We start from the raw sequence: 17,945 nt of genomic DNA, 5'->3' as shown, positions 1-17,945 counted from the left end.
GACTCTGCTTAGTCTATCTGACTATTAATACTTAATGCTTGATGCATAATGGATTCTGAAATGTGAACAAAAAACTATCTTGGTTTATATAAATACATAGATCTTAAAGCTCCTGTAGATATAAAATAGCTTCACAGAGATTAATTGATTCCCAAGCAGGGAAGTATTTTTTCCCACTTATGTCCTACCTGTTTCAATATCTTACCAAGTTTTACATTTGCAAATTCTGCCCATGCCCATGGAGAACACATTAAAATTCCCAATCTTGCTGCCTGAGAAACCAATTGAAATTTTAGTCTTAGTTTGAGAGGAACTGTGTTAAGTTCATAGTAATAGATCAGCTAGGGTGTTACTTGTGCAGATTTTTGTTCTCTATATCTGATTCTTAAGGTAAGAAATCCTGATCAAGGCCTAGAGGCTCCTGCAGAACCAGTTGACACTACAAGAGGTCCTTGTGCAATACTGCATGGGACAGCACAATCTGTGTGGTGTGAGTTGTGGCAGGAGAATTTGTCTCCTTCAGTGATCAGATCTACCCCCAGTGTCACACAAAAACCACTGCACACAGCTGGTGCAGACAGTGGTGTTGGGTTTGCCATTCCAAAGTCTTTGCAGCTGAAAGGTGCCAAAGTTCTTGTAACTGGCTCGTGAGCCTTAAGGGGAAAGAGGTGCATCTCAAACCAAGGGGGATTACAACAGAACTGTTGCTTTCTCAACATGTATTCCATAAAATGGAACTTGGGGCAAAGATTGTGGTTGCTACTTTGCAGTTTGCATCTTTTCTTTGAGTACTGTCTAACATGTCCACCTCCATTCTCTTTTGCATTCTCAGGAGAATCTAGTTTGCTTATGAAGTTCTCTTTCTCTCTCTTTTTCTCTTCCCCCCGCCCCTTTTTCCCTTTCATCCAGATGGAGTGCCATTTGCTTGGTGGGTTGGCCGTGCCAATGAAAAGCATCTTTACTGGGGAGGATCCCTTCCGGGCATGTGTGCATGTGGATTGGAAGAAAGTTGTCTGGATATGAGATATTTTTGCAACTGTGACGCAGATAGAGAAGAATGGTAATAATTTTAACGTGTATAGCAGTGTCTGTGTGAAGAGTTGGGGACAGGGAGTAGGGTAAGGAGGCTTAAATCTTCCCTGCTTTACAGTTCAGGAAGTTTGAATGGCTTGAGTATAATCTGATAAGAATGAAAATGAAACCAGAGTTTGGACTTCTAATTTCATCTTAAATTTCTTTTTTGAACCAAAGACATCTGGCTGAAGCAGTTTGCTGGAATTGGTGGTCTCCAAAAAATGTTTTTTGTTGAATGCCAAATCCAGTAATTCTGTTTGCTTAAAAGTTTTGATTCAACTGGGGTTTTGCATGAATAAAGGCTCTATGAGCTTGTTTCATGGGTGTACATCAGAGCAGAAAATTGAGGCCCAGACAGCAAAATTCAGATACAGCTAAACAAGAAGTATGTACTATTTAACATTCTTCTATTTTTCTTATGAAATAGTATAATGTGCCTAAACATTGGATCTCAAGCTTTTTAAGGTCAATAGGAAGAGTTGTTTGGCTTCTCTAGATTTTGGTTCAGCCTCCATAGGAACCTTTAGAGTCACAGCATGAAAACTCAAAGCTTTCCTTGGGTTGTGATCTTTGTCGTGCTCTGATGCTCCATGAATTTGGGAAGTCCACGTCACAGTCTAGTGTCATTCTCTTCACTTTCAGAGACACTCCAGCCACCAAGAGCTAGCTGGTGAACTTTCCAAATGTGTTTGAGGGGACTGAAATGCCATTTGAGTGTTGTTGGAAGTACAGTTTGAAACACTGAACATACATGTGAAAATTCTGCTCACTCAGTCTCCCTTCTAGACCACTCACTGATAGGAACTGCTGTCCTTTATCTGGAAAAAAAAATTAACCTCAAGTAGTTGAGGAATAATGAATAATGGAAGTAGACAAGAAATGTGTTCTTGTCATAGGCTGCTGTGTTTGAAACACTGTTTGATTTAGCCCTGTGAAACCTTAACTTTAAATGAATAGGAAGGAACAGTAAAGGATCTTAAAACATTAAATAAATAATCAGAAATTACTTGTCACTGTAAGTGTTGGGCTTTTTTGGTTGCTTGATTTCTAGACAGTGTGATTATTTGCTTGGACCCTTTGTATCCCTGGGGTCACTATTCACTTTCAAAAATTACAGATGTAAGGGGATTTCTTCAGGAAGATGTTTATGTAAATATTGGCTTATGAATGTGATTTGTATTGAATAGCCTGGCTGTGCATGTTAATCTGGGTTTTTTTAATGTTTGGTTATCAGATGCCCTTTTGAGGAGGTTTCCACATGAACATCCCGAGCATCTGTTTTTGCTGGTGCTTGGCTCTTTTCGTAATCCACATTGCATTTTTCACTGCCCAGGCAGAGGAGGGTGTTATGCTGGCAGACACTGGGGTTGCAGTCCCAGGCTGCAGGGCACTGCACCACTGGGTCATACAAACCAATGCAAGGTGAAAGCTAAATTCAGGTTTGTAGAATTTCATCTGAGTCTCCTCAGGAAATGAGACAAGTTATGCTGTGAGTGTTTATCTCCATTTCCCCACACACACCCCCAGTGATTTTGAACAGACACATTTCAAACATCTTGGACAGAGAAGGAGAAGTCTCAAAAGTACTACAAATTACACATTCTATGAAAATTTATGCCAGGTTGAGGGGGAAAAGCCAATTAAAGCCCACAAGAAGGAAGTTAAGGGAGCATACACTTTTATTAGATTTTGGAAAACCCTCATGGGAGAAAGATGTTGGAAATCATGCATCGTTAGCTTGGCAGCTCAGAGAGCTACTTGTTTCTCCTAATTTCATGATAATAACAGAATATGTTTACAAGTTTCCTCCACTAAACTGCCTACTGTTCGCTGGTTTGGGGATTCAGTTGCTTAGGTTTTTAATCCATGAGAAAATTTTACTTTGGTAGCATTCTAAACTGGAGCTTGGCTTTATAAAAGCTAAAAAAACCCTGACCTTTATGAAGAGTTTCTAAACATAAGAAATTTCATGCCTCTTGAAGATTGCTTTTGTGTTTCCCTGCTAGAACACTGACCCCCTGATATATAACGAGCATTCGAATCTGAAACCTGCTGAGATCTGAACTGTGACTTTAACCTGCTATACATTATAGTGGAAGGAGCAAGACAGCAGTAGATGCGTTTATTTGCCTCAGCATGAAATAAAATGGGTGCTGCAGAGTGGAAAACCAGAAAATCATTTTTGCTCCTTTTAGATAAATCATGCTGCTCCAGGGTAGGAACTCTCCAGAATAGCTGAAGCATCCTCGCAAAGAGGAGACAGTCCTAGGATTTTGCTTTGATTTGTTTTCCCTAGACTAAATCCTGGGTTCAGAAGAAGCTTCTAATTTCTCAGAGCAGCATAAGAAATGATAAACAATGGAAAGCAGACCTGACAAAGTCCTGTGCCAGGTGTTTGGCAGCACACATTATGCACTTCTAGGCATGCTGACTTTTAAATGGTATCTGAGCAGACACCTGAGCCAGCTGCTATTTTTGGGCTCTTACTTGACATCAGGTTGGTCCCCCTGGCCAGATGAATAGGGATCTATATAATTAGGCATTCTAGATGGGGCAGACTTTTGCATTTTTCACTTTTCTTTTTATTAAAGCATTGTTCTGATAGGTATCTTTTTCCATATGGCTCATCATGCTTCCAAACTCCACAGTATGATGACAGCAGAATCTGTCACTTCAGAATAGTGGAGCATCTTCATGGTATTTTCTGGAAAATGGGGGATCTCTAATGAAGAAGCAGAGGCAACTGCACCCTTTTTGTTGACCCAAGCAACTGAAAAGGTGTAAGACACGCCTTGGCTGCATGCTGCCAGAAAAAAGGTTTCTGACTGCTGAAAGCACTTGCTCTAGTGGGTGGAGCATTCATAAAAATCCAGTTGCTTCAAGCTGAAGCTAAACCTACTTCAGAAAATGTTCTTTCTCTCTGTCTGTCTGTCTTTCTCTTCCCCCACACTGACAATAGTTAAATGTTGTGAAAAACTGTATATGATGAGACACATTAGTGATTGTCTTTAAAAATATATACCCTGTTTGAAACAAAAGTGCATTCTTGACTGGGGAAATTAGTTGAACTGACCTAAAGAATAAAGCATTACTGAAATACTGACAGGATAGCGTTATCATAAGATCTTTTGGATCTTCAAATACTTCTCCCAGGTTGTCTTTCATCTCAAGCAAAATTCTATTGTCTTGGCAATTAAGGTCTTGCTGCTCACCAAACCTTGCATTTAAATGGGAGGAAGCTCATTCATGCTGAGGTGAGGCACATGACTGTCCTGAAGTCCTTTTGCTACTTTGGTCTCTCTTGAATCCTTTTGCCACTTCAAATGTGAACCCTTGACTGAAGCCAGTCATCAAACCAAACCAGGTTGACGGTATTTACCTGGAAACCTTGTGAATTTGGAGAACTTTACAGCTTTTCATTTTGTACAGAAAGAGAGGTATTTTTGGAACTCATTTCATACAAGAAGCTCAGGCATCTCAGCAAAGCATGGTAGATAGTGTTGATTCAAACAATTAGCTGGTTTGCCATCTTTTATTTCTATTCTACAGTCTTTTTATTCAAATAAGAGGAGTATTCAGTGGAGGAGTGTCCTCCTCTTTTGTCTTCCAGAGCAGTCTTCTTCGCCGGGGAGCTAAACTTTTGAGTCTTGCATTTCCAAAGTAACCTGTGTTCACCTCTGTGTCATGGCTTTGGGGCACTAGAAGAATAAGGAAAACCACAGGACATGATAAGAAGGGGAACAAAATAGAGGATGAATATTACTATTTTCAGACCCACTTTGTCTCCCAGAGGTATAATGAGTATACTGAGCTATGTTTGAGGAGGAGCAAAGCCAAATGGAAGTAAATGAAGCCCTGCTTGGATGAGCTATATTTATGCTAAGCTGTGCCAGAACCAGGATTTAAAAACTAGAAGGGTTGAGGAGAGCAGGGCAGAGAAACCCTGACAAGCCCAGATTTGACAGGTTTTGTTTGCTCAGCCACTATCCCACACTGAATCCATTCCCTGAGAAGCAGTGCAGGCAACTCCAGAGAGCCCACGAGCTCAGGAATAACCCCTGCCAGAGGCGACCTGGCCTGTACAGAGTTGTCTTGGATATCTGCTGTCACGACTACGTTTGTCAACAACTGGGAAGAGCTGCCTGCAGAGAGCTGACTGTAGCAGGTCCCTGAGGTGTCAAGAATCAGTTCATTACTCTAATTACCAAACTCTGTATCTCTAATTCAGCCAAATACATGCAAATACATTGCATTCAATGGTTAGGTATGTCTCCTTGTGCTGGTGTTTTTTAGTTTATCATGACTGTACATTATTTTACCCAGTAAAGCATTTTATTGATATGGCTCATGGGCAAGGTAGCAAGTAAAATGTATTCCTTTGGATTATTAATGATATGTCCTGCACAGACCTCAAAACTTTTCCTGATGGAATCCTGTGTCCCGGGCCCATTCCTTATGTGCTTCCTTGCCATCTGCTGATGATAGTATTATTTTCCCCAAATGTACGGTATTCCTGAAAATCTGCACTGAATATCTGAGCTACTGAGGCTCAGATCCCGCCAGAGTTTCCATTAATGTGCAAGAGAGAAACATACCAATAGGGGATCATATGAGAATAAATTATATATAATGGCACCACTGTTCTACCATCTGTTACAAAAAATATGGAAATGGCTGCCTAGAGATTAGCAATTTATGATGGTTCACACTGTTAGAACACCATCGAGCAAGGGATTGTTGAGCCCACTTTTAGTAGTAGCCAGGAAGAAGAAAAATAGTTTCATAGTGTTATCATCCAAATAGTTATTTGTCATTCACGTGTGAGTCTTCCTTTACTACACCTCAAAGTACCCAGCTGCTTCACTATCCCATTTAGTAGCAAAATATTTTCATCTTTTTTTAAATTGGTCCATACACAGAGCGTTTGTTTGATGTGTGATTTGCCTCATAGCTTACTGAGGAAGTCCTTTGGGTAGATGTGGGCATTAATCTTCAGACATAGATAAACAAATGACATCCAACTGTATTTAATACCCATAAACAAAAATTTTTCAGTGATTTAATTTAAAGGGCATTATTAGATTTGTTTGCTTTGGGTTTTGCGTGTGGAAAGGACAAATTTACACTATTGTTTATGCAAAGAGCTCAGAGAAGCATTTATGGAGGGCTGTTTTCATCCTCAAAACATTCAGATTTTTATCTGATTTTGTGCCAAATTAAGTGCCAAGTCAGGTAAGCAGGAGGTTGACTTCTAAAGTCTATTAATTTATTCATTTTCTGTGAGCAGAGGACTCCTTTCAGGAAAGTGATAAAAACTGCCTTGATTTTCATGAAATCAGGACTTACAAGGGGTGTTCTTGGTGGAGGTAGCCACAGAGTGCCATGTGAAACACACCAAGGAGAAATAAAGTAGTGGGTTTGGCAATCTGAGAAGCAGCTGTGGAAAACAGAATATAATCTGGTTTCAATGGTATGAAGTGCTAAATTAAAATACATATAAGTAAAAAGGCACTCTGGGAAAAATACAAAAATAATTAATCTAACAAGGTTTTACTTTTGTTTTAAAGACAAAATCATGTATTTGCACATCAGAGTGCAGATGCTTTTTATCAGAAAACAGCAATTTTATTTGAAAAGTGTAGAACATGAAAAATGATCCCCAAGCCTCCTTCAGGCAAAATTTTGAATGTTTTGTCCAAACTCTGGTATATTTGTATTTTGTAGTGCCACAGCAGTGCCTCCAGGAAGTTATTGTACAGGTACACAAAGCTGTTTTGCTCCTCTCTCAGGAGTAATACATTGTATTTGAGAGGCTGCCATGGTGTAGCACACAGAGACGAGGAATCATGGTGCTTTGTAAGAAATGCAGTCTGAAATAAGTTCAATTTAGGGAATACCAGAAATCTGAAACACTCACAGTGTCTTCCACTCTTTCCTGCTTTTCTTAGTTGAAATCGCTTAGGTTTTGATCTTTCACCAAAAGCTTGATTTCCTACTATGAAATAATAATAATTAACTGTGACAATAGATGTGTTGTTCCTCCCACTGACATGTTCTCTGAAGGACAGAATGTTTTTCTGATAGGTTTTATTTCAGTGTCTGCTTGTGTGAAAATACATATCATTATATGAGGGTTTTTTCCATGTGTGAGAAAATAAAATGCATAAAATGTGCTATTTGAGTCTGAAGAGAAGCTTGATTGAGTTTTCAAGGCCTTAACAAAGAAGTAAAGATTTTTATTAATTCTAGAATATATTTCTGTCTCACACTTGAGCTATGCTACTAAAGTTCAGTGTGACACTAGCATATAAGTAGTAAAAATTCAGTCATAAAATTTGATATAAAAGAACTTCATGCAATACAGCAGAATATCTAATAAGCAATGCAGTTTTCAGAGATGTGGAATAGATAGCTTTAAAATATCACCATTTCATGGGTTTTTGTAGATATTTTGAGTGCTAGCTGTAGAAAGATACTGATTTTTATTTTAATGCTGATCATAACTAGTAAAAAGACTGCACTACTGCACTATTTTTTAAATTTAAATATATTTATAAGAAACCTCCCAAAATATTTTGCAATTTTTGAAAAATTTTATTAAAAAAAAAAAAACCACCAGCTTAGTTACTTATGTGTATATTGAATATTTTATGTCCCATTGCTATGCATCTTTCTGCCTTTTTTTCATTCATTCTGCCTAGTGTTCTTCCTCTCAGACACTGGAATAACTTATTTAATTATCTTTCTAAGAAATACTCGAATAATTTTGCTTTTTTCACAGCTGTCTCATAATCTGTTAAGAGTATTTACGCTAACTTTCAAATATTGATATGAGTGTGATACTGAGAGTCTGCCCTGAAGAGATTTGGAGACGATGTACCTTTGATTCATACATGATAGTTTTTCTCCTGAGTCTGTACTGAAGGCTTCATTCTGCCTCATGCCTGGGAATTTCATCTTGCTGCACTCTGTAATTATTTGCATGTCAGACACCCACTGGAGCAAGAAGAAAATGTTAGCTTCAGAGAGGGTACCTCTCCTTTTCCCCTTGGCATTATGAGACAATTAACTATGCTGCGTGCAATTATAAGCAATGAAAAATAAATGCAATGGATGCAGCCTTTATAAAAAAGATCAAAATACTCCAATTTTTGTCTAACATTAATCAGAGTAGAGCACTTAGCCCAGCAAACATTCGAGGCTGTGTGTCAGAGCACAGCTGCAGTGTTTGTCCTGATTATTATTTCTTTGCTAGAAGTGTGTGTCCACTCCCCTACCTGGAACTACACAGAGAGGTACATTTATGGAATTTGGCAGGTCTGGGATCCTGCATGGAATGTCAGACTCTGGCAGTGTTATCACTCAAACAGTGATACTTGTTTCCTGAGGCGTTGTGTCACACCTGCCTGGAAGAGCAGTGGGTATAAATTTGGGATTACTGGCACTTTGGGTGTGTTGCCATCCCCTTATGCAGGATCTAGTCTTTCACCTATGAGCAGACATGTGAGTTGAGTCCAGACCCTGATGGGTTGTGCAGAGGTAGAGATCCTTTCTCCAAAACTATTGAGACTTTGTTCCATGAAGGATGCTCTGCCAGGCTTTTGGGTGGGATGTACAGCAAACCTTAACCCTGAGAAAAGGAGAGGAAAAAACCCATCACTGTGGAGATGAGATTCAGGAGCACTCACCTCTCTATTAGCAATCGATAGAGAGAGACCTCCAAAGGGCAGTTCTGCTCTGGTGAGGTCAGAGTTTGTGCCTGAGGGACTCAGCCGGGTTCATGAAATGCAGTGAGATGAATGCACATCTGTGTACCCTGCCAGAGCCAAAGCCACTCCACTGGCTTAAGGACCTGACACAAAACATCACACTGCATTTTGAGGACAACTTTTAGTCCAGCTGACTCAGAATAAAAACAATTTATCCTTTAAGAATCAATCTTTCTTTTCCTTTCTAGCAGCCATGTGTAAGTTAGCAGCAGCTGAAGAACAAGCCCAGCTAAACAAACATGAGAAGTTTGACAATGCAGTAAATCCACCTTGAGTGTTTCAGTTGTTGAACCACAATGTCCCCTGGCGTGGAGTGCAAAGGATCGATTCAGTCCGAGCTCACTCTGCCCATTCAGCTGTTTCTGCAGTGTGCAGGGTCAGTCATGTCCCAGCCATCTTGAAGCTGGATCAGTAATTGTCTGGCTTCCCCTTGCTAACAGCGTGCTGGATCAGGCATTGTCTGTCCTATTCCTGCTGGGCTAAAGCTTAATCCCAGTATAAAACACTGTCTCCAGCTAACTTTACAGAAATACAGAGTTGGACTTACACCTCATCCACAGCAAACACATCCTGCTGAGGAAACCCGGTAGAGCCCAGTTTGCATTAATGCCCATTAGTCAGCATGGCAGTGCCCTTCCTTGGCTTTACAGTTGTTCTGCACAGCTGAAGCAGATTTACAGCCCATCCCAGCCAGTGTCATGTATCCAAATGGTGTCTTCAGTGGTCAGCACTGTGTATGAACATCGAGCATACATGGGAACATATTTATCTTAAATAGCGTGTACTTGTCATAATTCTTCTAGGTAATTCTGCGAAAGATCTTTGAGTAAGCATCTTTTTAATATTGTCTTGCATGAGGAATGCTGGGGGGTTTGTCTGTGATTAATCTGTCTCTTTCTGTTTGTGTATTAAAATCCAGGACAAATGATACCGGCCTCCTTGCTTTCAAAGACCATTTGCCTGTAACTCAGATTGTGATCACTGACACAAACAGATCAAATTCTGAGGCTGCTTGGAAAATCGGCCCTTTGCGTTGCTATGGCGACAGTGAGTACTAGCTCTTCTCCATTTCCATAGGTACAGAACGTTCCTTTTTTGTTGTTGTTTTGGTTGTCTTTTTTTTTATGAAAAACCTATTTGTCTGATAAAAGGTGTCTTTCCACATGCAGCTTGCAGCTGCTGTCCTGTGCCAATTAACTATAGAGAAGGGGGTTGTGTTTGCAGGGCAGTTCTGGAACGCTGCTTCCTTCAACACGGAGGCCTCCTACCTGCACTTCCCCACACTGCACGCCGAGGTCAGTGCGGACATCTCCTTCTTCTTCAAAACTACCGCCGTGTCCGGGGTGTTCTTGGAAAACCTAGGCATTAAAGACTTCATACGAATTGAAATAAGCTGTAAGTTTCACTGCTCAGAAATTGTGGTGTTTTTGCCCGATTTGACACGTGCAGGGAATTGGGAAGGATGTATTTTCTGCCATCTTTAGATGGTTGGAGGTGCCTGGAGATGATAAGATGGAGACTCTCTTACCGAGACTTCCCTACTCTCTTGTCAGAGTTTACCTGTATAGACTTGATCATTACACTTAATCTTGTTATGGCTAGATTTATCTTTCTTAAACAAACAAGAGTATGAATTTATTTTTTCAACACTGACATATTTTTTTCCTCTTTAGATGAAAAAACTACTGGTTAGATGTACCTGTAGGCTTTTGTTAGTTGAAAGTTGAAAAGTTTAATGCAGCCATTCTGCTGGTTACTTTTATTTCCATATCAGTAGCATAGCCAGTCTGATGCAGCCCTAGTATTTCAGAGGAATTCAGTGTATATGACACAGCTCTCACAGGAGGTGAGAGTTTAGGAAGAACAGGACACTAATAAGAGATAAGTTAGTCACAGTTGTAATGGATCTTGAGTACTTCAAAATCTATTAAGTGAGTGCAGTGTAACTGCTACTCAGTGTATAAGGAAAATAGCAGGGAATTTAATTAGTGAGATTTTGCCTCACTCCTGTACTGATGACTTCAAATATTTATTAGTGGCAAAAGAGTACGGCGGCTCTGACATGAAATATGACATGTGTATTCCAAATTCTGTCAAGCTTAGGGAAAACAAACTGAGTGCTATGCATTTGATAATATGCTTATAATAACCCCAAAACAAAATTTAATAAAACAGGGCCCCAAGGCCTTTCGATTCATTAAACCAGTGGTAAATGTCATGGTGGATTATCACAAGGTAATGAGGTGTGATTTACTGTTAATTGCACATCAAGGTCCAATTTGGTTGTACTTCAGGGTGGTGCATTTCATTCTCAGGGATACAGAAGTAAAAATGGCATCAAATATAACAAATACTGTAAACCAAGAGGACTGTTCAGTGAAATCTTCTGGATGTGTTTTACATCTGTACTCCTAGAGAAATGAGTCATTTAAAAGTTTGGGAAAAAATGTTTTAGGCTTAGGCTCCTCATCAATTGTTTGTTGTGCTTCTTGCTGCCAGATGGAATTTGCAGCCTAAAGGCCTTGTATCAAGGAAGCTCCATGGAGCAGCTGCTTCAAAGGGAAACAACTTTTCAGCAGATGCAGGGGCTCAGAATAGATCTTTGTCTATCCCTATGGAGCATTTCCTGTCTTAACTATCTAACAAGCAGCTTCCAAAACCAGACTTATCCAATTTTGGGGGCTTGAAATAACAAGGTTTTTAGGAATTTTAAGTCCACAACCTTCTGATTGTGTGATGTGTGGACCTGGTTCTTGGTCTTTGTGGTGCATTTAGCATTTTTGGAAGAGGAAAATAACCAGGAGCAAGAATGTTTAAAAGTTCTAATCCCTTTCGGGCTTCCAGCAGAGCAAGGTGGACTCCTTTACGTGGCTTTTGTTTTTCAACTATTGTCCTCTTTCTAGGAGCTTTGTTATTTCTAGATGTGTCACATATACAGCTTTAGTTTAGGATCACTTAATAAGCAGTTTCACTCATCTATTTTTTTGTGTGTCTTGGGTCAGATTGGGCAAACAAATGCTTGTAAGATTCTCTTGTACCACATGCAGCCAAGTTATGTAGTGAGTACCTGCATTTTGAAAGATCTGTTTGGAAAGATCTTTATCCTTTCTCCCATCTTTGCATTATTTGTCCAAAATCTTTTGTAACCATTGTGTGACTTTTGTTCAGCATTTGGCACTTCTACTTCAAAAAGAGACGTGCCATTTCTAGAGCACTGTGATTTTTATAGGATAAAAGATGGGTACCTACAACCAAGCTTAATCACAGCAGAGATCAAACGGTGAGGCTGCAGGCTTAAATTGATCTATAAGCTGCTGTGTAGGAGATGGGAAGTAAATGATCCTGTACTATTTGCTGACATAAAAGTTAATGGACCCTATATTTATATAAGATTTCTTGATGTCAAAACTGTGATTTAATTCACTTCCTCTTCACATCTGTCTGTCTGTTCCAGCCCCCAAGGAGATCACCTTCTCCATAGATGTTGGGAATGGCCCCACAGAAGCCACTGTGCAGTCTCCCACAGCCCTGAACGACAACCAGTGGCACTACGTGCGGGCAGAGAGGAACCTCAAGGAAACCTCTCTGCAGGTGGACAACCTCCCCAAGAAGGTCCTGGAGGCCCCTGCTGAGGGACACTTCCGCCTGCAGCTCAACAGCCAGTTATTTGTAGGTAGGGACAATCCAAGGATTCCAGTAGATAACAGCATTTCGTATGCTTTGGTGATGAGTGCTCTTCTCTCTCCACTGAGCTTGCATGTGGTGGCTTGATTTGGCTTTCTCTTCTTCTAGTCCTGCATAAGCAACATGAGGTCAACCCAAACTAATCTCTTTACACTCAAAGCACAAAGCTTAACCATGCTCTACTTGATGGTATTTTTAGGATCAAACTCTTGAAATGTATTTATTGCCAAGAGTTGATAACCTTTCTTCTTATGCAGCACTGGCTGTGTGAAATGCTGTAAAAAATGTGACCTCTCTCTTCAGGCACATTGTAAAAGTCAAAAATTTGTCGTACAATTTTCTAGGGCAAAGTCTGAAGACAGTATGGTCTTCAAAGTCTCTTCCTTCAAGCATGCCTACCAAAACCTTTATTTGACTAGAGAGTCCATGAGTGAGAGAAGTATCAACACAGTGTTTTATCTGAAAATAATTTTTCAAACAAGAAAAAAGAAAATTAAAAGAGGAAAGAAAAATCTCTGCATGTATTTTGTTTACTTACCACCCTTGCAGAAGAAACCTGGATTGGTACTAGTTTGTATTTGATAATATGATAATAGATTACAAAGGGAATTCTCTCTTTTCCATATTCAAATGCTGTCTTTCTGAGTAATGTGCTCAGTGATGGAGTGGGATGTAACTGTTCGTATGCAGGGTCATTCAGGTAACTTCTGATTCCTTCCTTAAAATGGATTTTTTTTTTTTTTTACTTAGCTGAAATGCTGTAGCAAACCTCTATCTGTCAATGCATTTTAATAAAGTTTACTTCTGTATTCATACCCTTATATTTAAGCAGCTTTCAGGGTATTCATTTGAGCTTTTTATTGTGTATGTGTGCAGTAAGTACTGGGCTCTGAACATAAAGAATTAATCTGTTAATAAATAGATATGGCTGCATCAATGTCAGGAGTCCTTCCCACACAGCCATTGATTTATACCTAAAATGATCTCTGTTAGACTCAGCTGGAGAGGAGAACTCACAGAAGGGAGGCTTAAGACTGTCACAGTGCAAGTTTTCTCTTTTCTGGTATGAGGCATGCTGCTAATCACTTGTTTTTCAAATATTGCATTGATCCTAAGAGCGTGTTCTGTGGGAAGCCAGGCCTGGAGGCAGCGTGCTTGGGCTGCCAGACACCTTAGAAACATCAGAGAAACTTAGCCAACATACTGTTTGCAGTTAGGAAAATTAGAGATTTAGTGACTGAATAGACTTTGCAATTTTTTGGTTGTTTCTTTCTGAAGGACTAAATATGATGGGTTTATCATAGGTCATCTAATAGATAAGTCATATATATCAACTGCTTGCCATGTCACATCTGAAAAGCAGTACCTGCCTGTAAGCTTGCTTCTCAGCCTCAGCAAAATAAACAGGTTAACTGTGTGAATTTCATGGTGGTTTTAAAGTGACATAATTGATGGATTGTGTCATGAAAATCCATGGTAGTTAAGGACTTCACCAAAGCAATGTGCCAACAGGAGCCCTTGTGAGCAGAGACAAACACAAAGCCCTGCACCTGCTGCAGAACAGCATCAGCATCCCCACAAGCTGGGGAGTGAGTCGATGGGGGGGCAGCTCTGCCAAAAATCCCCTTGGTTTTGGTGGAGAAGTGAATTTGTACCTTATCTGAATGTAGTTATGCTTTAAGGAACAGGTTGGGGCAGCTGATTCCAGCAGGGATTTCCAACTGATTGTGCTCTGATTGTAGTGAGTGTTTACAGAAAACTCCAGGACAGAGGCATTTATTTCAGCCAAGAGGTGAAAAGTTCTCAGTGTGCAATAAATATGTTGCATTCTGTTGTCCATCCACACTTTTACTGAACCATGAACAAAAGGGACAGAAAAACAAATGACTTTGGGAGTGCTTTTTCAGGCCTTAACTCTGCCATATTGAAGGCCAAAATTATCTGTGACTTGCTAAGTTTTTCTGAGAGCTGTCAGAAGAGCTGGAAAACTGGGCAGCCTCCTGATTCTGGCACTATTTGTCCCCTGGTGCTCCAGGGAAAGGTGGCAGAAGTCCAGCAATACACAGATGTGATATAGTTTGTCTCTACTGAAAGTCTCATTTGAATCTCGTAATAAAAAGCTACTGATTTAATACCTCAGCCATGCAGAGAGAGTTTTAACCCATCTGAAAAATAAATGTATAAACGCCATTGTAAAAAGGAAAGAAGCAGCAGCACATCATATTATTCCCTGCTCCCCCTATAATCCACAACATATTTGTCTCTGCAGCATTTTGCATACTGACAGTGATTAAGGGGTTTCCAGCCTTAATGACTGTGTGTGGCAGGCTTTTGAGATAGCTCTGTGTGTCTGTGAGGTGGAGGAGAAAAATGACTTTGCATTGCCACTACATTCAAACAAGCTTGGATTTTAATGCAGTTAGAAAGGAGTTAGAAAAGCATTGCTCACTTTCTTTTAGTGATTCTTGGGTATATCTAACTGCTTCTGGCTGTGTTATAATCCTGTCAGAGCGTGGATATCCTTGCACCTGGCCAGATTTCTTCTGTAAATTTGAAAAGAGTACAGTAGAAGGAGCAAACCCCAAACAAATGTGCAGGCTAAGTAACATCAACTTCACCAAACTGTCCAGTATTGAGCCAATTCAGCAAATTACTTGCTCCAGAGGGGCAGACAGAAACCATCCCTTTGAATGGACAGTTGTTTTCAGCACTCAGTAATGTGTGACATGGTTTTGTACAGTGCAGCTCTCCCTGTGGTCCTGGAGCAGTTGTGTCATTGTCTCCTCTTGTGATGTAGTGTGAGATGAAGCCCTGTCTTACCTACTGGTGAAGACATGAGCATAAGGCTCCATCATGGGGATGGGAAGGACTGTCCTCCCAGACCACCTGGAGGATAGGATTTGAATTCAGGGTGGTCACATCAGAGAAGCAGAATAAAAATCCTGAGAAATTAATCTGATGTACAAAGTTTTGGTCAGAAGGTTTTTGTGCTATTTGTTTGGTACATGTAGGAAATTAGCAAAGCTAAGTTTTTGGGTTCCTGGTTTTGTCCTGGGAGGAGGAAAGCAAGGAATGAACCCTTGGGTGAATCTCCTCTGGCTGTTGTAGACAGTCCAAAGGTGAGACAACCCAGAGAAAGTCAACATCTGAGAAGCTTTCTCTGGAGGCAGAGAGAAGGAATGGTAGGAAAAGAAGGAGTTTATTTACTGCTGTTGGTTTTAAAAGCATTTGTAGACACCTTGCAATATTTTGGAGGCCAAGAGAAGGGATTCATGCCTAACTCTTTGTATATCCCATATGCTTTGTAGCTCTTTCAGCTTAAGACTAAAAAGTGTGACTTCAAGGTCTTCTGAGGAACACCAAAGCAAGTTCTCCTACTCCTGATTAAGATTCCTATACTTGTATGCCCTTTCCTTTTCTTTGTATCAGTTACACAAATGCTCCTAATACTTACTTTCAGCCTCCCTAATCCAGTTTCTACGAACAAAAGGTCCTTTGGTTTTTTTTTAAAACAAATCCCCAACCATTGCTAGAATGTTAATTACTTAGCCAATTGTGTCACCAAGCTATGCTGTGAGTTCTCAGTTGTGAGATCCTTGTCCCCTCCTCTTGTCTCCTTCTCTCAGGCTCTCTCTTCCTTTCCCAAAGGCTCCTCACAAAAATTCAGCTGCATAAACACTTTGCTGAAAACAGCTTGGTTCATTTGACTGTCGCCTACGCTCAGCAAAGTACACCCTTAACCTTGGTGTTCATGGTCCTCAGGCTTATCCTAAAATTTCTCCTCCTGAATAAAAACATTCAGGTCTCATCCATTAAAGTCTCTAGTACACTAGGCTCCTATTAGAGTTGGAAGAATCTGCAAAGCCTAATTTGGGAAAGTTTTGTGTGTTTGTTTTCATGTTTTCCTCTGCTTTGTGGAAATGTATATGAAGATGAGGTCTAGTCCATTAAAGAAAACTGCCCAAATAAGCAATAGATTTGCTTAATCAATGCTGTGTGAGTCTAGGATCATGTAGCTGGTCTGTGTTTCATTCTACATTCTCCAAAAAATAGAAGAGTGTAAAGAGTGTAAAGAGAAACTTTACATGGCTTTCCAAAGCGCTTTAGAGAGCAATAAGAATATGAGTGGTGCAATAAACATGACATCCATTCAACAGTTAGCAGTAGTTTTTACTCCTTTTTTATATGTTACAGCTGGGATGTGTGTGTTTGCAGAGAAGAGGCAAGGAAACTGACATTCATCTTTGTAATGTTTGTGGTGGCCTCCAATGCAAAAGAAAACAGAGTAACCGGTAGCCTTAAGGGGAGAAATCCCATTTCTACTTACATGGACTTTACTGAAAAATCTGTATGGTATGTTTTGTTTTGAGACAGAATCTCCAAACAAGAGGATTATGTGTGCAGTGCAGCAAATGCAGAAAGCCTGATTCTTGTCCTCAGAGAGCCTTTAAAATAAGTGAGCTAACATTTGCTCACCTGAAAAAAATAGCTGGCTGAAGAGGAACTTGAAAATATTTATTTCTCTGAGAAAAGCATCATGAAATGAGCATGAAATAAATGCGTCTCATGCATCCTATCTATAGTTCAATTACTTTAATTCACATCTAGTATTTCTGCTATTAGTGTTCCAGAAAGAAAAAGTGTGACAGAATGGTGTAGTAGAACACCAGGCCTTTTCAGACTGTTGCTGCATTCTCTTCAGTTTGCAGAAGTCTTGCTTTAATTAATTTATAGATAAAAACAAATGCTCTTCTGCTAGGGCTTATCAAGTGATGTAATCTCTAAAGTCATACACTATGAAAGAGAGACAACTTCTACAGAAGAATAATAACTTCTTTCATACTACTTTTTCAGGAGAATCACCAATAAAGCTAGCTTTTAAGAGTCTGCAAATGCTGATAACTCCTGAACCAGAATTAGATTTCCTAGCAGCTATCAAAATTGCAGTATCTTCAAAAGCAAAACATTGGCAACTGTCAAAAAAAAAAAAAAAAAAAAAAGCATATGATAAGAAAAATGGTTATATTTTCATAGAGAACTTCAACAATCATCATTATTATAATTCTCAGAGATTACCTCTTATGGAAAAGTGCCTTCACTGTATCACTGTTAGCAGTTTCATTTGACAGATATGAAGCTAGTTAGCTTGTAGAGACTGAATTGCCCTCTTGCATACAGGTCTGGTCTTCAGGAAGAAATGCAATTATGTTTAACCATTGTAATAAATAACACATCTGTGAACTGGACTCGTGTTTCAGGCCTGCAACAGCTGCTGACATGCAACACATCAGGCTGGGCAGTCATGCATAAATTGAGACTCATGTAATTTCCCTTCAGCCAGCAGGCCTGGTGCTGAGCAGGACTCATCCCTGCTCTCTGGACTCATCTCTCCTGCTGGTGGGATTAGGGTGTTGTTTG

General features: G+C 39.9%; 1 protein-coding gene across 1 annotated transcript in view; it reads left to right on the top strand.

The window, feature by feature from the left end:
* CNTNAP5 (contactin associated protein family member 5) overlaps nt 1-17,945 on the top strand; it is a 269,761-nt gene that overhangs the window by 211,122 nt on the left and 40,694 nt on the right. The window contains exons 14-17 of the mRNA XM_063400823.1: nt 910-1,060; nt 9,763-9,890; nt 10,068-10,238; nt 12,298-12,516. Coding sequence (XP_063256893.1) covers nt 910-1,060; nt 9,763-9,890; nt 10,068-10,238; nt 12,298-12,516 — 669 coding nt within the window. The remainder of the gene's footprint in view (nt 1-909; nt 1,061-9,762; nt 9,891-10,067; nt 10,239-12,297; nt 12,517-17,945) is intronic.

The sequence above is a fragment of the Prinia subflava genome, chromosome 6, assembly GCF_021018805.1.
Source record: "Prinia subflava isolate CZ2003 ecotype Zambia chromosome 6, Cam_Psub_1.2, whole genome shotgun sequence".
Lineage (NCBI taxonomy): Eukaryota > Metazoa > Chordata > Aves > Passeriformes > Cisticolidae > Prinia > Prinia subflava.
Note: the sequence above shows the minus strand (reverse complement) of the source record. Positions and strands in the feature narration are given on the sequence as shown.